Here is a 22,652-nt window from a genome sequence, read left to right on the forward strand (position 1 = left end):
AGATGACATGAGATACCATGAGTAAAACACTGAGAACTCATGAGCTACCATGAGTAAAACACAAATGACATGAGATACAATGAGTAAAACACTGAGAACACTGAAGTACGCTCTCCGTAATTTTTCAGCTGGCGGAGACTCCCGCGTCGCCGCTGCCGGGGGTGGACCTCAGCCAGTGGTCCGGGCCCTGGAGCCTTGAGCAAGTGGACGAGCAGCCGCAGCACCCGCTGCATGTCACCTGCACGGGGCGGCGGTGGACGAGCGGGGCACAGTGCCGACCCCACCCAGGTGAAGAACAGACCTACCAGCATTTCGTGGGTTGTTCCTGACTCAGGGAAACTCTACATCTGGGTCTTGACAGACCCGGATGCTCCCAGCAGGAAGGATCCCCATACAGGGAATGGCATCATTTCCTGGTGGTCCACCTGAAAGGCAGTGACTTCAGCAGCGGCACAGTCCTCTCCAGACTATGTGGGCTCGGGGCCCCCAGGGGGCACAGGCCGCTGAAGTGTGACGAGCCCATCCTCAGCAACCGATCCGGAGACCACTGTGGCAAATTCAAGGTGTCGTCCCTCCGTAAAAAGTAGGCGCTCGGGGTCCCGGTGGCCGGCACGTGTTACCAGGCCGAGTGGGACGACTATGTGCCCAAACTGTACCAGCAGCTGTCTGGGAAGTAGGGGGCAGCTCGGAGACCTGAACCGTCCCGGAGGCCCCCCAGCTGTGTTCTCCAGGACAGTGGTGCATGTTCTATAGCTTTCTCCTCTTCCTGCTCCCCTTTGGCCAGACAAGACCCGAGCACTGAGATGGTGGCTCGGGGCGACTTCTCCCGCTGCCTGGCCTTTATCATCCTAGTCACTCACTCTGGTTTATGTTTTGATCAAATTTGAACTTCGTTTTGGGGGATATTTTGGTATTGTGATAGGGTCATCAAATTGTTAATATGAAAATAGCAACCCAGAATTTAAAGAAAAAATTTGGCAGAAATAGACCAGGTCTACAGTAATAGAGTAAAGCATCAAAGAATCTTTAAGGGAGGTTAAAAAACAAAACAAAACAAAAAGCATTGGTTGCCTCTGCCTTTGTGATCCTGAGACCAGAACTGTACACAGTGTGTTTTTATGGCACCGTCGCTAGACAACCAGAGGCTGGCACCGAGGCTCAGCCCCAACACGGGCCTCTCAGATGCTTTAATAGGCGTCAGTATCACTCTGGTTCCTTTAGAGAGCAATCCCGGAAAGAAGAGTGGGGAGAGTGGCTTCGCCGTTGTTGGGGCATGGCCTTCTAGATGCGCAGCAGTGCTAGCTGACAGCTTATCAGGAATCCCTACGTCTATGTCTGTTAAATTGACTGTTCTTCATGGAGGTAAGAAAAGCTGGTCTGGAGTTGCTGAATGTTGTGTTAATCCTGCTGTTTGCTTATAGTTGAATAAAAATAAAAACCCTGATTGAAAATCATCATCATCATAATTTTTCAGCTGTCACTACTTATTCATTGTCAGACCTTTCCCATCATCTATTCTGAAGAAAGGCAAGAGAAATAAAATAATTTTATAATGGACGTGTCAAAATGATGAATTTTGCTGCAACAGAAGGGACCAGGCATGGTGGCTCACTCCTGTAATCCCAACACTTTGGGAGGCCAAGGCGGGCAGATCACAAGTTCAGGAGATCTGGACCATCCTGGCTAACATGGTGAAAACCCACCTCTACTAAAAATACAAAAAATTAGCCTAGTGTGGTGGCATGCGCCTGTAGTCCCAGCTACTCAGGAGGCTGAGGCAGGAGAATGATTTGAACCTGGGAGGCTGAGGTTGCAGTGAGCCGAGATCGCACCACTGCACCCCAGCCTGGGCAACAGAGTGAGACTCCATCTCAAAAAAAAAGCTACAGGAACGTCTTAATGACCAGTGAGTGACCAAGGATGTCTCAAGATAAATTCTATTGAATGATGGGTTTTGGATTCCAAAGAAAAAAGCAAACCCCACAGGCTTCGGTGGCTAATGGCTCTCAGTCTGAATCTCAGCACCGCATCAGGAAATGCGCTGAAGACAACAATGTGCATAGAGAATAGCCTTGTTAGAAAGAGTAGATGAGTCAAGGCTGAGATGTACTCAGGACACTGTTCAGTAAATCCTAGTTATGTGACCTTGGACAAATTATTTAACCTCTGGAAGCTCCCATCTCCTTATTCATAAGAGGAGGTTAATAGGCACTTTTGAGAGTTCAGAAACAAATGAGATAGATTCTGGGAACAGGGAAAATGTGGTTCCCAGGTTCCCCATTCCAACTCTGAGTTATTTGCCTCTTTTGAGCCAAACAGCTTTTCAGACACACAGACTCCTTTGTAGGTGAGGGCTCAAGCTCGGCTGAGTGTTGATACAGGGCTTTCAACCCAGTGCACTGGACCAGAACCTGGGCCAGGACCCCTAAGGACAGTGTGTCCTGGGATGAGCCTAAAGCTCAGACATCTGCGGGTGTAAGTCCCGGGAAACTAAACAAAGAGATGTTTAAAGACTTCAGGTGATGTCCATGTTCCACTATGCCAGACTTACCTTTCTTCCAAATTTGAGAACCATTTTTTCAGCATTTATGTGGTCCAGAAAATTAGGATGAGACTTTCTTCTTCGATAATCTTCTTCAGTGAATGGAACCTCAGAATCCTCCTATTATAAGAAAGAAAGAAAAGGTACAGACTTGGTGAATTAGAGATACGTATGACTTCTAAGACTAAAGATATGTTCCTTTAAGCTCAAATAAAGTTTTAAACTACAGTGTTTTTTTTTTTAATTTTTGAGACAGGGTCTCGCTGTGTTGCCCAGGCTGGTCTTGAACTCTTGGGCTCAAGCAATACTCCTGTCTCAGCCTTCCAAAGTGCTGGGATTATAGGCATAAGCCACTGAGTCTGGTCATACTGCTTATTTTATTTTATTTTTATTTTATTTGAGATGGAGTCTTGCTCTGTTGCGCAGGCTGGAGTGCAGTGGCTCACTACAATCTTCACCTCCCAGGTTCAAGTGATTCTCCTGCCTCAGCCTCCCGAGTAGCTGAGATTACAGGTGCCTGCCACCACACCTGGCTAATTTTTGTTTTCTTGAGACAGAGTCTCGCTCTGTCACCCAGGCTGGAGTGCAGTGGCACGATCTCGGCTCACTGCAAGCTCTGCCTTCCGGGTTCACGCCATTCTCCTGCCTCAGCTTCCCAAGTAGCTGGGACTACAGGTGCCCACCACCACGCCCGGCTAATTTTTTGTATTTTAGCAGAGACAGTGTTTCACTGTGTTAGCCAGGATAGTCTCAATCTCCTGCCCTTGTGATCCGCCCGCCTCGTCCTCCCAAAGTGCTAGCATTACAGGTGTGAGCCATCACACCCAACCATACCACTTATTTGAATAGTGATTTACTTTTCTTAAAAATGCTTTAGGAGGCTGGGCGTGGTGACTCACGCCTGTAATCCTAGCACTTTGGGAGGCCAAGGTGGGTGGATCACCCGACATCTGGAGTTTGAGATCAGCCTAGCTAACATGACGAAACCCTGTCTCTACTAAAAATACAAAAATTAGCTAGGTGTGGTGGCAGGCGCCTGTAATCCCAGCTACTCGGGAGGCTGAGGCAGGAGAATTGCTTGAAGCCAGGAGGCGGAGGTTGCAGTCAGCCGAAATCGCACCATTGCACTCCAGCCTGGGGGACAAGAGCAAGACTTCATCTCAAAAAAAAAAAAAAGAAAGAAAGAAAAGAAAAAGAAAAAAAAAAAACACTTTAGGAGAGAAATTTTATCATTTAAATTCAATCTAAACAAAATTAAAAACTAAAAGTCTTTCACAAAGATGGTATCAGGTTGCCACTGAGATTCCACAAAGGTATTAATATTAAATATATATATATTTTGTTAGAGACAGGGCCTTGCTCTCTTGCCCAAGTTGGAGTGCAGTGGCCTGATCATAGCTTACTGCAACCTTGAAATCCTGGGTTCAAGTGATCCTCCTGCCTTAGCCTCCTGAGTAGCTGGGACTATATAGGCATGCACCACCATGCCCAGCTGATTTATTTTGATTTTTGTAGAAACAGAGTCTCTGAGTGTTACCCAGGCTAGTCTCCACCTCCTGGCTTTAAGCAATCCTCCCTCCTTGGCCTCGCAAAATGGTGGGATTACAGGCATGAGCTACATCGCCCCAGCCTGTAGTTTTATTTATTTTTTAACCTAAATTGTTTTTTCTTTTTTCTCTTTGCCAAACTGGCCCTCCCCAAAATAAATAACATGTTAAAAAGAACATTGCATGTGCAAGTCGCTGGCTCAGCCTTTAAAAACTGGTTTCACTGGCTAAGATTAAGTACACCCTGGGAATGAGGAATGAAAAATATTTCTTGACAGTTCACTGACCTGTACCTCATATTCAGTCTCTCCCCCATCCTGTGCAGTCCCATAGAGGGATGCAACCAAAATAACTACATTAAAACCTGCTGGAATCAGAAGAAAAAATTGAGAGCCATGCAACAGTGTGATCTGGTAAAAATGCTCCCAAATTCAGAGATCCTTGTTGGAGCAGGGTTTCAGGGTTTTAAAAATACAGTCTTCAATATGGAACCTTTCAATCACAACACATTGGTCTAAGTTAAATAACCAATCCAAAGTTTTGAGCCCAGAGCTTACAAGGAAACAACTGAAGAGGTAGGAGAAACACACAATGAAAACCCTACTGAGGCTAGGTGAGGTGGCTCACACCTGTAATCCCAGCACTTTGGGAGGCTGAGGTGGGTGGATCACTTGAGGCCAGGAGTTCAACCTGGCCTCAAGAGCCTGGACAACATGGTGAAACCCCGTCTCTACTAAAAATACATAAATTAGCTGGGCATAGTGGTGGGTGCCTGTAATCCCAGCACTTTGGGAGGCTGAGGTGGGTGGATCACTTGAGGCCAGGAGTTCAAGATCAGCCTGGACAACATGGTGTAACTCCGTCTCTACTAAAAATACATAAATTAGCTGGACATGGTGGCGGGTGCCTGTAATCCCAGCTACTTGGGAGGCTGAGGCAGGAGAATCACTTGAACCTGGGAGGCCGAGGCTGCAGTGAGCCGAGATTGTGCAACTGCATTCCAGCCTGGGTGACAGAGCAAAAATCCTTTCCAAAAAAAAAAATAAAACAAAATAAAAAAAACCCTACAGAGGTAGGAGTACGATTGCTCCTGAGAAAATGACTGGAGCCAAGCTGGGAAGTGGTAGGGGATGCGGTAGGTGATAGCCATTTATCAGGGTTTCTGAACCATGCTGAGGAGTTTCAATTCATTCCAATAGCAACAGAAGGCTATGGAAGGGTTTTAAACCTTGTTTTTAGACAAGATCTCACTCTGTTGCCCAGGGTGGGGTGCTGTGGCACAATCACAGCTCACTGCAGCCTCAACCTCCTGGGAACAGCTGAGTCCACCTAGACTCCTGAGTAGCTGGGACTATAGACACTTGCCACCATGCCAGGCTAATAAAAAAAATTTTTTTTTTTGTAGAGGCGGGCTCTCATTGTGATGCCTAGACTGGTCTCAAACTCTGGTCTCAAGCAATCCTCCTGCCTTGGTCTCCCAAAGTGCTGGAATTACAGGCTTGAGCTATGAAGCCCAGTTGGGTTTTACGCTTTTAAAGCAGGACGGCAACATGATCTGAATTTATTTAATTTAATATTTTGACACATATTTTAATATATCACAGTGCATATATTTGGGGTACATGTAATATTCCAATACATGTATTTCTTTTAGCCACCTGGTTTGCTATTGATTGATACATGTATTTTTAACTTGACATATCACTCTTGAACAGATTCTGGAGATACCTGTGATATTCTGACGCCTGTTTTTACTGATATATCCAAGTTGTGAATGACATTTCAACAAGATGGCTGAGGCAGTGCTGTGGAGGATGGATTGGAGGGCACAAAGGTAGGCCACAGCTGCACAACCACTTCAGTAGTTCAAGAAGCTAAAGGCTGAGGCTGGCTAGAAAGTTGCCATAGACACAAAGAGAACAAAATGTGTGTATGATACATTTCGGATGATGAATGAACAGCATTTACCAGTGAGTTGGCTGGTGGGAGGAGGGGAGTGAGGCTAGAGCAACTGAGATGCTAGGAGATGTCCTTGGGAAAAAGCTGGGAGAATGAGTTGTTGAGGGGAAGATCCACTTCAATTCTGTGTACATAGTAGATACCTAGTGAATACATATTGCACAATTAACTGCCTCGTAAACAGGTCTAGTGGCCTACACGTACAGTTGCCAGGTAGAACACAGGACACCCAACTAAATTTGAATTTCAGATAAACAAATGACTAACTTTTTAGTACAAGCATGTCTTCAATATTGCACAGGGTATAGGTATGCTAAAAAATTATTCACTGTCTATCTGAAATTCAGATCTAACTTAGTGTCCTGTATTTTCACTTGCCAGCTCGAGTCTGGAAACAGTGTAGTCAGCTTTGCCTTCAGGATGAATTGAGTCCTGGCCCCTCTGCAGCCCTGGCTCACATGGCGTGCTGGGCCAGCTTGCCTAACCCACCCTCCTGCTCCCTGTGACTGACCCAACACCCCTTTTCTGGATTTGCCCTACCCTTTGTCCTCACGGCTGCCAGGGAAATGGTCACATTCCATGAGGTGAACCACAAGAGAATCACGGGTTGGATGGCCAGTCTCTTCCCTGCCCTTCTGAGAATGTGACTGAGACAAAAGGAAGATCAATCTTTCTCTGGCCAGTGGCACTGGAGCCCATAAATTCCAACCATAGGGGGCCGCAGGTTCTGGGCTGTCATTCCTCGATTCCTGGTTGGGACAGAGATCTGTTTGTGTATGATGCACCTTTGCGATCAGTTGCTGGGCTGTGTTCCCTTTAGTCCTTAAATTTCACTTGTTACAAACACAACAAATAAAGTGTATTTTGAACCCAAACCTTTTTAATATGGGTTTTAGTTCCTCCCAACTGTTTGCATCCTTTGCCTTTCCAGTAAAGGGCGAGGGGCTGACCTTTCCTTTAGCAGGGGTTATAGCCGTGATCCTTTCATTGTCACATTATAAATCCATGGCGGTCAGCATTTCTGGAAACTCAGCCTACCTTACTACTATCTTGTTATAATTACTAAGGTCATTTAGAGGCTTCCTCTTTCTAGGAGGTAGAGAACACAGTCTACAGAGCAATCTCCCCTGTCCTTTATTAGACCAATGGGGGAATCTGTTATCTTGTAACACTCTAACACCCTGTTAGATTCTCTTTCTTTCTTTCTTTTTCTTTTCTTTTCTTTTCTTTTATTTTCTTTTCTTTTTTTTTTTTTTTTGAGATGGAGTCTCACTCTGTCTCCAGGCTGGAGTGCAGTGGCGCGATCCCAGCTCTCTGCAACCTCCACCTCCTGGCTTCAAGCAATTTTCCTGCCTCAGCCTCTTGAGTATCTGGGATTAAAGGCATGCGCCACCACACCCAGCTAATTTTTTTGGTACTTTTAGTGAAGATGGGGTTTCACCATGTTGGCCAGGCTAGTTGTGAACTCCTGGCCTCAGGTGATCCACCTGCCTTGGCTTCCCAACATGCTAGGATTATAGGCATGACCCACGGTGCCCGGCCTGGATTCTCTTTTTAATTGGTCATTGTGTTTGATTGCCCACGTGGATCACCTGGTGGACTCTGTTCCTACCTGGTTATTATGTGTGACAATCAGAGCCCATCGACCCTTGTTCTGGAATATTTTGTTGAATCAGGGTCACCTCTGGGTTATATCTCCTTACTCACACATACAGAAACAAGCACATAGCTAGACTTTAAAAATGAACAGGTTCTAAGGGAAAAACCAACCCCAATATATATTAAGATTGTCCTATCATTAAAATTAATACATCATTAATTCATTACTTAATTTAATTAAATTAATTTATCAAATTAGTTTATTAAATTAATTAATAATAAATTAATATTTACCCTTCATTTGTAACAAAACTGATTTTTGTGCAGTTTTTATCCATTTGGATGCTTTTGGCTACAAGTGACAGAAAACCAAACTCAAAAAGACCTACACACTGGGAAAATCATCTCCCATAAGTAGTATTCCTGAGTAGGGTGGCTCCAGGGACCACAGTTTTTTTTCTTTGTTTTTCTTTTTTTCCAAAAGTTTATTTTTAAATGCACAACAGGCTCCAAGACAACATTTCATTCCAGCTACAGGTGGCAAAAGATGTGATGCAGGGAATCCAGATGTTAAAATACACATGGATGGAATCAAGGGTCACCATCTCCTCAGGCACAAGGAATAGCTAACTACTCGCCAGATTTCCTTTTCAAAATATTAATTTTTTATTTTTTGAGATGGTGTCTTGCTGTGTTGCTCAGGCTGGTCTTGAGCTCCTGGGCTCAAGTGATCCTCCCCTCTTAGCCTCCCAATGTGCTGGGATTACAGGTGTGAGCCACCACGCCCAGCCAATTGCCAGATTTCTTAATTCCACCTGTGGCGAGGGGTCCCTTCCCCATGACCTTTGCTTTTAGCCCCTCAAATTTCTTCTGCTCCTCTTTTTATTTCTGTTTGAAAGCCTTATCTTCAGCCATGCTCGGTGGTTCACACCTGCAATCCCAGTACTTTGTGAGGCCAAGGCAGGTGGGTTAACTGAGCCCAGAAATTTGAGACCAGCCTGGGCAACATGGGAAAACCCTATCACTACAAAAACATTTAAAAAATTAGCTGGGCATGGTGGCAGGTGCCTGTAATCCTAGCTAATCAGGAGGCTAAGGCCAGAGAATCACTTGAGCCCAGGACATGGAGGTTGCAGTGAGCTGAGCCGAGGTTGCACCACTGCACTCCAATCTGGGCCACACTCAAAAAAAAAAGAAAAATAAAGAAAAGGAGAAAGAAAGCCTTGTCTTCTTCATCCTCCATCCATCTTCTTGGCCTGTTACTTGGGCTGTTTTAGGGACTTTTTTTTTTTTTTTTTTGAGATGGAGTCTCCCTCTGTCGCCCAGGCTAGAATGCAGTGGCATGATCTCGGCTCACTGCATGCTCCACCTCCCGGGTTCATGCTGTTCTCCTGCCTCAGCCTCCCGAGTAGCTGGGACTACAGGCGCCCGCCACCACACCCGGCTAATTTTTTTTTTTTTTTTTTTTGGTATTTTAGTAGAGACAGGGTTTCACCGTGTTAGCCAGGATGGTCTCGACATCCTGACCTCATGATCCGCCCGCCTCGGCCTCCCAAAGTGCTGGGATTACAGGTGTGAGCCACTGCGCCTGGCCGTTTTAGGGACTTTTTCTTGCCACCTTTGTGGCTGGACATGGCGCCTACCACACCTTCCCCAGACCCTGCCACTGGAAACTGGCTTTGCTTTGCTGATGCCTTCTGAGCTCTGCCTCCTGTATGTGGCCTTCCTTTTCAGGATCATAGCAAGACTAGTTGCAGCCGTCTAAGCTTCACATCCAGACATGACAATATCCACAGAGAAAGCAAGCCCGTGTCTTCCTTGACGTCTCTCCTAATCAGGGATGAGCCCTTCCTGGGAGTCTCCTGGCCATCTTTCCTCTGTGCCAGAGACTAAACCAGACTGATTTCCTGGACGCAGTTAGACTACATATTCTGGGCTCCTCAGCTATGGGCTGAGTTTTATTTTAGTCAACGAAATTTGCAGAAGTGATGAGCATCTTTTCCAAGCCTGATTCGTAAAGCTTCCCATCCGTAATTTTTTTGTGTTTCTCCCCCCTCCACAGGCCTGATGCAGGTGGTGTGCACGACAGCCCCAGAGGTCATTCTGGAAGGTGTTGGAACCATCCAACAGAAGGAGCCTGGATCTTGAATCAGAGTTGGGAGAAGACTGACTTGATCATCAGGAACACCTGTTTTACATTTTACCTGCGCAAGCTGTACACTTCCTCCATGTGTAAGCCACTCTACATTTTGAGGGGTAGGATTGTTACATCCCACATCCCAAAACTGGATTGCATGCCCACCCCTTAGCCAATCATCAGCAAGAAGAATGGGACCATCATGGCTAGTTTGCATCCATCAGGATTTTCCCGTGGAATGTGGATACAGTCTCCTTCTCTGGATCTCATGGGCAGTGTGGACACTTGAACTTAACAAGTCATGGCTCTGCTGGCAAGGAAGACAGTGGGGTGGCTTCATCACAGAAAGCCAGCAGCATCTACAACAATCTAATATTCACTCTTCTGAGTTACATTATGGAGTCATGGCTTTTCACAAACTCAACTGATTTCAATTAAGCATAATGTATTAGTCAGGATCCTCGTGGGAAAGAAACAGCATATTCAACGTTGGGTAATTTCAGGAGAGTTTAGTAACAGGACTATTTATAAAGATGTGGGCAGGGTATAGGGAAACCACATCACCTGGAGCCGGGAACAGGGTGCTCTGTACTACTCCTAAATCCAAACGTGTTGAGTGGGCAGGCAACGAATGGAGCCCAGGGACAGGGGTTGCCCAGCAGGCGCAGTGGCTTGAGTTCAGAGACAGCCTACCCACAGCAACTCTGAAGAAGGGAGCTAGGGGAATAAGTGATCTGACCTCATTCTTCTCAATTCCCCCATCCTCTCACTGGTGAGCCCCACTGGCCAAACCCAGTTGGGAGCAGAGGAGAGGTTGCTTGCTGATCTAGACTACAAGTTTGGAGCAGGGTGGAGAAGAGCAGAGAGTAGCTCTGGAGGGGCAGATGAGAAACACCCAACAGACAGAATCACTTTCGTGATGCTCGCCTTCTCACAGCGTGGCTGGTGGGGGCCCTTTTTGTCTGCTCAGGCCTACTCAGGACATCTCTGAAAAGATCTTGGCTCTGTAGCATCAACAATAGGTTCCAGCCTATCCCAATTTTCACTGGCCCAAGACACAGAATCAACTCCCTACCAATTCCAGAGTCCTGGAGTTCCTTCTACTGGAAAACAGATAATACAATTTGTATATTAGGGGTGCTCAGAAGGGCTGCTGGTGGGACATTTTTCATAGTGACAGAGCTTATCTTTTATAAGGTCATCAGCTGACAAACATTTTTTTCCAACCTATTATGTTAGTGACTCTTTCTTTACTTAGAACTGGTTTCCTTGGCTGTTAAGACTTCCTGTGTAGCTGGGGGTGGTGGCTCACGCCTGTAATCCCAGCACTTTGGGAGGCTGAAGTGCACAGATCACCTGAGGTCGGGAGTTTGAGACCAGCCTAGCCAACATGGCGAAACCCCATCTCTACTTAAAATACAAAAAATTAGCCAGGAGTGGTGGCACGTGCCTGTAATCCCAGCTACTTGGGAGGCTGAGGCAGGAGAATCACTTGAACCTGGGAGGTGGAGGCTGCAGTGAACCAAGATCATGCCACTGTACTTTAGCCTGGGGGAAATAGCAAGACTATCCTCAAAAAAAAAAAAAAAAAAAAAGGTACTGCAAGGACAAGGAAGACCTAAGAAAGTACCAGGAGTCAGGGCCTGGCGCAGTGGCTCACGTCTGTAACCCCAGCACTTTGGGAGGCAAAGGCGGGTGGATCACCTGAGGTCAGGAGTTGGAGATCAGCCTGACTAACATGGTGAAAACCCATCTCTACTAAAAATACAAAAATTAGCTGGACGTAGTGGTGGGCACCTATAATCCCAGCCACTCAGGAGGCTGAGGCAAGAGAATTGCTTGACACCGGGAGGCAGAGGTTGCAGTGAGCTGAGATTGCGCCATTGTACTCCAGCCTGAACAACAGAGTAAGACTTCATCTCAAAAAATAAACAAATAAATAAAAATAAAAAAGAAAGAAAATAAGTACCAGGAGTCCTTGCAGCTCACCTTTCTTCTTCCCATCCCAAGTCTATCTTATAGGGATTACGATAGAGTCCATGATTAGAACTTTCTTTTCAAAAGCCAACCCTGGTAAATCTGACAGAGGAAACCTTTCTTTGGAGGTCTCTGTTCTATAGACTTCTTCTCTAAAAAAGAAAACAACAAAACAAAACAAAAAAGACTTCCTGTGATGATGACAAGGAGACAGAAGCAGAGAAAAGCAGAGAGAAAAGTGGGAGACTTTACCGAGCTCCCCATGGCTCCCAGTCCTTGACGCCCAGTGGCATCTCTGACTGTGGGTTTTGTAAGATATTGTTTATGCTTTCTAACACGTCTTCTTTCTGATTAAGAAAGCTGGATTCTGTTGCTTGCAAGCAAAAGTCTTACTCAGCTTACTCTGACTTCAAACGGATGCCACATCTTCTGCCACGCCCCCTTCAATTAGACTTGTTGGGGATAAACTTGTTTGTTTTGCATAACTGGTCCTGTTATATCTATACCCCCACTGACTTCCTCATCCTTCTGGATTATTTAGAAGCAAATCTCAAACACAAATATTATTTATTACTTCATTAATCCTATCGCAGCTATATTTGTCAATTAAAAAAATATTTCGCAGTATCTGGTCTTGTTTGAGGAATCCTCCATAAATTCTATAATTTTTCCTTTTTTTTTTGAGACAGGGCCTCTCTCTGTCACCCAGGCTGGAGCACTGTGGTGCGATCTCTGCTCACTGCATCCTCTGCCTCCCATGTTCAAGCAATTCTTCCACCTCAGCCTCCTGAGTAGGTGGGACTACAGGTGTGCACCACCATACCCAGCTACCCAGCTAATTTTTGTATTTTTTGGTAGAGATGGGGTTTCACCATGTTGACCAGGCTGCTGTTGAACTCCTGACCTCAAGTAATCTGCCTGCCTTGGTCTTCCAAAGTGTTGGGATTATAGGCGTGAGCCACTGTGCTGGGCCTAATTTTTCTTTAAAAAAATTAAAGTTTTTGCTTTTTAATTTTAGTTATGTAATCCAACTGGAATCGACTTTGTGTCATGAGGTAGAGAATTTTGGAAAGTGATGAAAGTGTTCTGTATCCTAATTGTTGTGGTGGTTGCACAACTGTATGCAGTTGTTGAAACTCAGGACTATAAAAGTTTAACTTCACTATATACAATACAGTACATTTATTTATTTATTTGAGGCAGGGTCTCACTTTGTCACCCAGGCTGTAGTGCAGTGGTGTGATCTCAGCTCACTGCAGGCTCAATCTCCCCAGCTTAAGCAATCCTCCCACCTCAGCCTCCTGAGTAGCTGAAACTACACGTTCGCCACCACACCTGGTTAATTTTTGCAATTTTTGTAGAGATGTGGTTTCACCCTGTTACCCAGACTGGTCTTGAACTCTTGAGCTCAAGCAGTCCTCCCGCCTCAGCCTCCCAAAGTGTTGGGATTATAGGTGTGCACCACTACACCTGGCCTAGTACATTGATTATACCTTGATAAATCTTTTAAAACCATCGTTTGTCATTGGGGAAATGCAAACTAAAACCACAGTGAGAGGATGAGTGCATGCCACAGGACGGGAGCTAACACAGGAGCCATTGCCCCATGTTTTCGTTGTGGAACCATCTCTTCCCCATTCTCAGTCCATTCAGTGTAGGGGGCTTACTGGAGAGTGAAGTCTACTCAGAGCAGAAAAGAAACAATAAAAGAAAGAGAGTCAGCGAGCGTTGAGGACCTTGTTGAATCCTCTGAGCACAGCTGTTCCTGAAGTCTGCTATTGAACTTATTCATTACTTTGCTTACTTTGGTTGGGACAATCAGGACGCTAGCACAGCAGTCAGCCAGTCCATTGACTCGTAATTGTTTTATGGTGGACGCCTAGCTGGACGCTCTGAGGAAAGGGATTATAACAGGAATAAAATGACCATGACCTGCTCCTTGAGGTGATGGCATCCAAAGTAGGTGAGTCAACTTTACAAGGAAAGAGCATGAAACCTGTAGTCCCTGCCCTCAAGGGGTTCTCAGTCCACCAGGGGAGAGACAGTTAAACAAATACATAGCATTTGATGCAATAAGTGTGATGAATGCCTAAATATCTCCTGGTTATATATAATATATTCCATTGATCATATCATGCACTTTTTCACATTTAACATTTCTGAAATGAGAACATATCTGGGATCAATGGTTTATCATTGTAGTCAGTCGGGAAGCACTGGCAATGTTGCTGCCAGTGACTGTGACCTTGAACACACCGTTGCTATTGTTATCACTTCAACCTGAGTCAGGTGCTACTCCTGTTGATTTAATTGCCTTTTAAAAGAGTGTACCATGATTCAGCACTGAAATGGAAAGGTACTGCATAGGCACAAGGCACGGGAACAGAGCAGCAAATGTCAATTTGACATTAGTCAAGGGAGTAAGCAATGTTGGAAGAATGTCTGTGGCTCATGTTTTCTTGCAACGTAATAACCACATACTTTATAGGAAAGTACTACAAATAAACGACATGATTCAAATAAATGACATGAGTTGTGTGGAAAAAGACAGAATGTGGTGTGATTCAGAGATGGACTCTGAATATGAGGAAGTTTTGGGAATACTATAATCACTATATTTACTTACATTTTCTTTTGCTTTTCATTTATTTTATTTATAAATAAAATTTATTTATTTATTATTCATTCTGTCGCCCAGGCTGGAGGGCAGTGGCATGACTTTGGCTCATTGCAACCTCCACCTCCCGGGTTTAAGTGATTCTCCTGCCTCAGCCTCCCGAGTAGCTGGGATTACAGGTGCCCGGCACTATGCCCGGCTAATTTCTGTATTTTTAGTCAAGACAGGGTTTCGCCATGTTGGCCAGGCTGGTCTCGAACTCCTGACCTCAGGTGATCCACCTACCTTGACCTCCCAAAGTGCTGGGATTACAGGTGTGAGACACTGCCCCAGCCTATATTTTCTTTGTAATGTATGCACAAGAATGTACATGACAAAAAATATGAGTCTAAGTAAGTCTAAAAGAGAGATTTTTCAGTATGTTTAAAATACAAAGCAGAAGTGATAAGCAAGCTTTGCTATAGTGTCATAGGCAGCATATTTTTCTTTCTTAGAGTCATATAAAACGATGAAATCCCTTAGAATTGAATGTCCTTAGAGTCAATGAACTCTGTTGGGTGCTTATCATGGGATAGGATTCAGGAGTGTGAGAATACACAACTCGCTGTAGGAAGTTCCCTCCGCACACAGATTACAAGGTGTTAAGGGTGAAATGTTATCCAAAGGAAAGCTAACGTTCTACTTACGGGGTCCAGGGCTTTGGATCGCGCCCAAGTCATCACTGTGGATAGTAAAATAAATATCTTTCGCTTTTCAAAGTGGCTGACTTCTTCACTGAGTGCTGTGGAGTCAAAAAACAGAATGGTTATTTGGACCCATGCACAACTTGGTTTCTAAATCACGTGTACTATTAGTCACCAGTAGGAGCCACTTAACACCAGGGTGCTATTACCTCGGATGCTTCTTTGACCTGTTCCCATCACCATTCTTCAAATCCCCCTCCTTCTCGCCACTTGTATCTGAAATGCGGATCCCCGCAGGCTGGCAAGATGTTCACAACCAAGCATTTCAGTCTCATCAGTGCTTTCCACTGCAGCCCTTTCTCTCCACTATGCGCATCAGTTGCTTGATCCCTTCCGAGCTGAGCTCAAAATTGTGGCCCCTTCCTGTTTTCTGGCCTCTGGCCATGTGCTTTTACTTTTTGGAAGGGCTGGTGACAGTAAGGATCATAGGAGCATGGCTGACATGAATGAGAACAACTCACAGGCTTTGTTGAATTTCCCCCACTGTGAGATAGGTATTCTGGGTTACAGGTGTGGAAACCGAGGCACAGTTTGCCCAGGATCATAGAGGGAAGTGATGGGGCAGAGACTCCAATCCAGCCTGTCTGGCTGCCAGGCCCGTGCTGTCCCCACCATGCCACCTAGCCAGCTGCCCAAAAAGGGAGCAGGCTGGGGATGGGGCAGCAGAGGCCCCACATCAGAAGGGCCTCTTAGGAGTTCCCATAAGGCAACCCTGTTCAGTGAAAGCCATCATGGAAGGAAGTAATTCAGGGTGTGCCCGCCCTTCCCACTCCACCCCTGGGGCTGTGGGCTGTAGTGGAGAGCACCGGTAAGGCAGAAACGTTTGGTTATCAACAACTTATAGGGATTCATATTTAGGATAGAGGTGGAGGGAAAGGTGAGCATTTTATTTCCAAAGGGTTTGTTGCTTTGCAAAAAGGCTCCCTACACATTTAAGCATTGAATCTCCTTGAATGTATTTGGCTAAGGGATTCCATTAACATATTCTTCATGAGGTATAATTTTCAAGAAACATATTGAAGCTGCAAAGTGAGGTTTAATTAAACTGTCAGAGGGGCTAAGTGGTGCAGCTGCCATGGTATGATTTGAGTATCATGAGGGGATTCCCTAAACAAGCAACAAAATGAAATACTGATATCCTGGATCTAATAAATGTATGGATTTCTACCTTCAACAAGAAAGTGTTATTGAATGAAGTCTAAGAACACTATGATCATGTATTATTCCAAACCTTAAGTGTTACTTTTGTTTCTATTTTTAGTCTAATAACAAAAATCGTCTCTTCAATTTAATTTTGCTCTTTTAACCTTTCTGCTGTGCTGAGCTTCACTTTGGCCTGTTTTGTGAATACTTGGCATACTCTGAGGTCCTCTAACTGGGTTATTCTTTTTTATTTATGATATTTATAATAGGTCTAGAATGATCTGCTCATTCCCCTTTGAACACATCCTTCGTCTATGTGCAAATATTTTCTCTCCTTTCTAATAATGTATTCCTTTCTCTTCATCATCCTGCCTTCCTTCCATAGTATCTGCAAAAGGCAAGGTAGGAGAATTCTAAGACATTTAAAAATAATTTAATAAAACATTGTTAAATATAGTACATAGCCGGGTGTGGTGTTTCATGCCTGTAATCCCAGCCCTGTTGGAGGCCAAGGATTGGTTGAGCCCAGAAGGTGGAGACCAGCCCGGGCAACATGTCTAGACCTTGTCTCTACAAAAAGTTTTAAAAAAATGGTTGGATGCACACCTGTAATTCTAGCTACTCAGGAGGCTGAGGCAGGAGGATTGCTTGAGGCCAGGTGTTTGAGGCTGTAGTAAGCTATGATATACTACTGCACTCCAGCCTGGGTGACACAGCAAGACCCTATCTTTAAAAAAAGAAAGAAAGAAAGGAATACATATCCATTGCAAGAAAAACAAAATCTAAGACTGTGCATTAGGTAAAATGACAAAGTCCCCATCCCTTACCAACCTCATGCCCTACCAACCCCATACCTCCCAGGTGACTCTGGTGACAGACTGAAGGATATCTGACTATACTTTCTTGCAGACACAAACAAACACTCTATATCTCAGAAAGGAAGTAATTCAGCTAAAAGTTTTCCTCTAAATAGAAAAGTAAAATTTTCTTGATTATTTGAACCTCTTTATTAGAAGGAAGCAGTAAAACACTCTACATTTTAAAGCTCATGAAAGGAAATGCAGTGTCAAAGCTTGAGAAAAGTTTACATTTCCTTGAGGGGGAGAAGGTGGTCCTAAGAAAGGCTGATACCCATCTGTCACAGCAAGAAGTCAGTGGTTAATGTCTGAAATTCACAATCAAGAGGCACCTATGGAGGCATTTTGATGTATTAAATGAGGTTGCTTGGCTGGGCACAGTGGCTCACTTCTGTAATCCCAGCCCTCTGGGAGGCCAAGGCAGGCTGATCGCTTGAGGTCAGGAGTTCAAGACCAACCCGGACAACATGGTGAAACCCCGTCTCTGCTAAAAATACAAAAGTTAGCTGGGCATGGTGGCACATGCCTGTAATCCCAGCTACTTGGGAGGCTGAGGCAGGACAATCACTGGAACCTGGGAGGTGGAGATTGCAGTGAGCCGAGACAGCGCCACTGCACGCCAGACTGGGTGACAGAGCAAGATCTTGTCTCAAAAAAAAAAAAGGGGGGTTGCTTTGGGGGAGCATGAATCACAAAAGCACCATCTTGCTAAACACCTCTTTGTTCTCTTAGACTTGAGGTCCTTACAGTTCATTACATTTTTCAAAGCAAGATGACGGAGCAAGATCTTGTCTCAAAAAAAAAAAAAAAAAAAATGAGGTTGTTTTGGAGGAGATGAATCACAAAAGCACCACCTTGCTAAACATTACTTCGTTCTCTTAGACTTGAAGTCTTTAGAATTCATTACATTTTTCAAAGCACTTTCATAATACAAGCATTCTCTACAAGCTTTCCCTGACCTTTGCCATCAGGGAACATTTGTTGAATTGAATCAAATATTTAGAGTTAGAAATAATTCCTCCCCTCTTAAAGTCACGTGCCTCTTATACATAACTTTCTTGTGAGCACACCCCCCTTTGTTGAGTTAAAGTTTCTCTTGGGTGCCTTGTCTCTTATGTGATGACTTGTACCTTGGGGTGCCTTTTCTTATCTGTCTTTGTATCTCCCCAGTACATTCAACCCCACCTCCTTAAGCAGTGCCTATGGAATGAGTCAGGTTGAATTTTAGAAGTTAAATGTTTTGGCCAGGCATCATGGCTCATGCCTGTAACTCCAGTGCTTTGGGAGGCTGAGGCTGGAGGATGGCTTGAGGCCAGGGGTTTGAGACCAGCCTGGACAACATAGCAAGTCCCCATCTCTACCAAAAAAATAAAAAATAAAAATTAGCTGGGTATGGTGGCACAAGCCTGTAGTCCCAGCTACTCAGGAGGCTGAGGCGGGAGGATCTCTTGAGCCCAGGCGTTTGAGGCTGTAGTGAGCTATGATCAGGCACTGCACTTCAGCCTGGGTAATGTTTCATTAAAAAAAAATACGTTTACTTTATTTTATTCTTTCTGTAGAGACGAGGTCTCGTCATGTTGTCCAGGCTGGTCTTGAACTCCTGGGCTCAATAATCCTCCCACCTCGGCCTCCCAAAGTATTAGGATTACAGGCATGAGCCACTATGCCGGCCTCCATTTTTTTGATAATTAAAAATACTCTATTCTTCAGAAGTATCTATTCATATTATTATCACGGATTTCATACTTGAGGTACATCTCAGACCAGTTTTTCTATAGCCCTACTTTGCCTAGTGTTCCTAGATGACTATTAGGTGAAGTAAGCAGCACTACAATAGCATCTCTGGAGATAAAAGAGTACACCTCACTGACCAGAGACTGCCCAGATGGCTTCCTCCACTTGCTGTGAGCTCTCAGTGATGTTATAAATAATAACGTCGCACTCCAGCAGGCGCATGAGAAGGTCTTCTCGGGAGATGGCCTGAAAAACAAAATTGACAGCCATTTGCAGCAGGCAGCTAACAAGGTAACCTTAATATTTCGATGAAATGATAATTTTCAAAATAGGTATGCTACACCGAAGAGTCCCACAGGAAATGCTTGCAGGAGGATTTCTATTTAAAATGAAATTGTGACTCTCTTCTGTGTGTAGTTTTCAAGTAACAAAGAAGTTTATGAAAACAGCTTGGAGCAGATGATTTAAAAATTGCATAATAATCTTAGGTACTATTTCTGCACGCTGTTTAAACTCCAATTCAGAAGGGAAGAATTAGAACACACTGAAAGAAAATGAGTGAGGCATTTAAAACTAATTCAAACTCTATGCAAGATTATTTGAGCAATTAGATATCACGAATCACTCAGAAGTGCTGAGGAATGATGAATGCGGATTGTCTTACAATTCTCAAGATGGATTTAATCTGTTCTTTCTAGATGTAAGGTATCTTATTACAGTTGACAGCTGGGAATATTTTAAAAATACAGAAACTTTTAATGATTAAAAATGTAAAGTTTATACATTAAATAGAAGTAACTTTGCTGATCATTTTCAGTGCTTCTTTTTTGTTAATTTGAGACACAGTTTCACTCTGTTGCCCAGGCTGGCGTGCAGTGGCGTCATCTCAGCTCACTGCAACCTCCGCCTCCCAGGTCCAAGTGGTTTCATACCTTAGCCTCCCAAGTAGCTGGGACTACAGGCACACGCCACCATGCCTGGGTTTTTTTTTTTTTTTTTTTTTTTGTAGAGATGGGGCTTCACCATGTTGACCAGGCTGGTCTCAAACTCCTGACCTCTGGTGATCCGCCCACCTTGGCCTCCCAAAATGTTGGGATTAGAGGCGTGAGTCATGGTGCCAGCCGGTGATCACTGTGTTTTAACTAGTCATTCCTTGCTTCATAAATGCCAGTACACTTCCCAATAGTACAATACCTTGAGTACATTAAGAGAATAAAAAGACCCTGCATTTCCAAACCAAGATTTGCATTATTTGTTATTCCCATTGTCCTGAACATCAGCTATTTTCCACAGTTCCTTGACCAGCTGTATTAAAATAGAACCTTTTAAACCAAGCTGAAGAACAAAGGGAAGTTGATGCGTTTCCTCAGGAAACGACAGTTCTGCTTTGGCAAGGTAATACATCCTTGTTAAACTCAACAGCACGCACTAGGTTGCTAGTTTCTCCAGCCCTGTTCCCTAGATCCTTTTGGATGAATCTGCATTAGTTTTCTAGGGCTGTTGTAACAAACTGCCACAAACTGCATGGCTTGAACAACCAAAGTCTCACTGTTCTGGAAGCTAAAAATCCAGGATCAAGGTGTTGTAGGGTTGGTTCCTTCTAAGGGCTGAGAGGGAGAGTCTGTTTTGTGCCTCTGCCCTGGCTTCTGCTGGTTTGCCGGCAATCTCTTCCTCATCTTGTCCATGCATCACCCTGATCTCCGCCTTGATATTCCCATGGTGTTCTACCTGTGTGTCGTCTGTGTCTAAATTTCCCCTTCTTATAAGCTCACTGGTCATACTGGATGACAAGCCCACTTAAATGACCTCCATTTATTTATTTAATTAATTTATTTATTTGAGACAGAGTCTCTCTCTGTTGCCCAGGCTGGAGTGCAGTGGCACAATCTCAGCTCACTGCAACCTCCACCTCCCGGATTCAAGCAATTCTTCCGGCCTCAGCCTCCCGAGTAGCTGGGATTACAGGCACCCACTATTTTTGTATTTTTAGTAGAGACAGGGTTTCACAATGTTGGCCAGGTTGGTCTTGAACTCCTGACCTCGGGTGATCTGCCCGCTCGGCCTCCCAAAGTACTGGGATTACAGGCGTGAGTTACGTTCCTGGCTGATGACCTCCATTTAATTGGATGTCCTCTGCAAACACTCTATCTCCAAATATGGCCATATTCAGAAATACTGGGGGTTAGGATTTCAATATATCTCTTCAGGGTGTGGGAGAAACAACTCGACCCATACCACCAGCCATTCAGTTCCTTCTCTCGACTGAATGTGCAAGAGGAGAGCCACTGGCAATCCTGATCCAAACATCTATTTTTACTTTACCAGTAGCATGACAGTGGGAAACGACACTACCTTCCCAGTATACCTAGGATGGCTCAAGATCCAGAAATAACACATGAAAGAAAAGAAGAAAACACTGGGAGAATACAAGGACTCAAAGATGTGTATTCTAGATGTGGTCCCAGAGAAAGGAGCTACAGCATCTATGTTTCCAGCTTGTAAAAGCAGGTGCGAGTGGTGTCCATAGAAAAACATGCACACATGTCAAATTATGGTTGGATCTATTTAAGACGAAACAGCCACATTTTCAAGAGAATGGTTGTCTTCACCCAATGTGGAGTGACCATTTTTGTGCATTCATTTGTTCACTCAACAAACATTTGTGGGCCCTGTTTTTGACTGTAGTAAAAAAGGCAAAAATGAACAATATATAGCTGCTGATACTAAGGAGCATTGGGTGTGTGTGTGTGCGTGTGTGTGTGTGTGTGTGCACATGCGCTTTCTTGAGAAGATTTATACCAAATAATTATGGTCTAATGTAGACAAGGACCCAACCAAGCACATATGAAGCCTTTGTACAAATGAGAAAAAAGGTAACCTGCTTGGTGAAAAAATTTTAAGAAGGGCTACACTCTGGGGCCCAGGACAGCCAACATAACAGGCTGCTCTTCAGCCCCTACTCACTCACTCCCTTAGCCAGGCACTCTTGTACAGTGTGCAACCTGTACAGCCAGCCCCAAATGTGGAAAGGGCTGTCATAGATAGAGGCACATTTGAGGTTCAATGGACTAAGAGAAAGACATGATTATGTCTCACAGGAGAAGATAATTGAGTTGGGCTGGAAGGATGAATACGAGCTCACCTGGCAGAGCCCAGAATGTTCAGGGAATAGTAGGTGGCTTGTTGAGCCAGGTAGAGGCACCTTTCATAACCTGGACCAGGCCAATGGTTTCCATTCTCACCTCTCCCTCACCTTTTCTTTTCTTTTCTTTATTTTTTGCTGGTCTTCTCCGTATCATTCCAATTTCAGCATATGTGCCGCTGAAGCGAGCACTCTCCCTCACCTTTTCTGCTACCTTTGTGTCTTCTCTGTGGCTCCCCATAGCCCATGCTCTTTCTCTGCCACAGCCACCATACACTTGCCCAGGCATTCCCCCTTGCTTGGTGTTTCCTTCCTCCCTTACCTGTCTGGCAAGCTCCACTCAACCACGGAAGACCAGCCTCAGCCCTACCATCTCCAGTAGATCCCAACCTTCCAAGGGAGGACCATCTGCAGGACTTTGTGCTAATGGAGGCTCCAGGATCTCAAGATCAGAGCATACGAGGCCTCGATCTGCTTGGCAGGGAGCTATTTGAAGCTTCATTTGCCTCCTGTCTTTCTAGATAAGACTGAGAACTCCTTAGGTGTCCCTTTCAGAGAGCCTTGGGTGATGCTCTGTGCATGCCTCTGTCCCCACATTTACTGTCACAGAGTCCCTGCCAAGCTGTGAGCTCCACGTTCATCTGTAGATCCTTAG

The 22,652-nt window shown here is 44.7% G+C and overlaps 1 protein-coding gene and 2 pseudogenes across 5 annotated transcripts in view; 1 reads left to right on the forward strand and 2 right to left on the reverse strand.

The window, feature by feature from the left end:
- Window positions 1–677, forward strand: part of LOC111538360 — a 1,291-nt pseudogene extending 614 nt beyond the window's left edge.
- AK7 (adenylate kinase 7) overlaps window positions 1–22,652 on the reverse strand; it is a 101,408-nt gene that overhangs the window by 68,982 nt on the left and 9,774 nt on the right. For all 5 annotated transcript variants that reach the window (XM_023205348.3, XM_023205350.3, XM_023205351.3 and 2 more), the window contains exons 3-5: window positions 18,993–19,101; window positions 15,065–15,159; window positions 2,552–2,662 (exon numbers count right to left, since the gene is read on the reverse strand). In XM_023205348.3, coding sequence (XP_023061116.1) covers window positions 2,552–2,662; window positions 15,065–15,159; window positions 18,993–19,101 — 315 coding nt within the window. The remainder of the gene's footprint in view (window positions 1–2,551; window positions 2,663–15,064; window positions 15,160–18,992; window positions 19,102–22,652) is intronic.
- Window positions 6,713–8,945, reverse strand: LOC113224991 (annotated as a pseudogene).

Source organism: Piliocolobus tephrosceles, chromosome 6 (genome assembly GCF_002776525.5).
Source record: "Piliocolobus tephrosceles isolate RC106 chromosome 6, ASM277652v3, whole genome shotgun sequence".
Lineage (NCBI taxonomy): Eukaryota > Metazoa > Chordata > Mammalia > Primates > Cercopithecidae > Piliocolobus > Piliocolobus tephrosceles.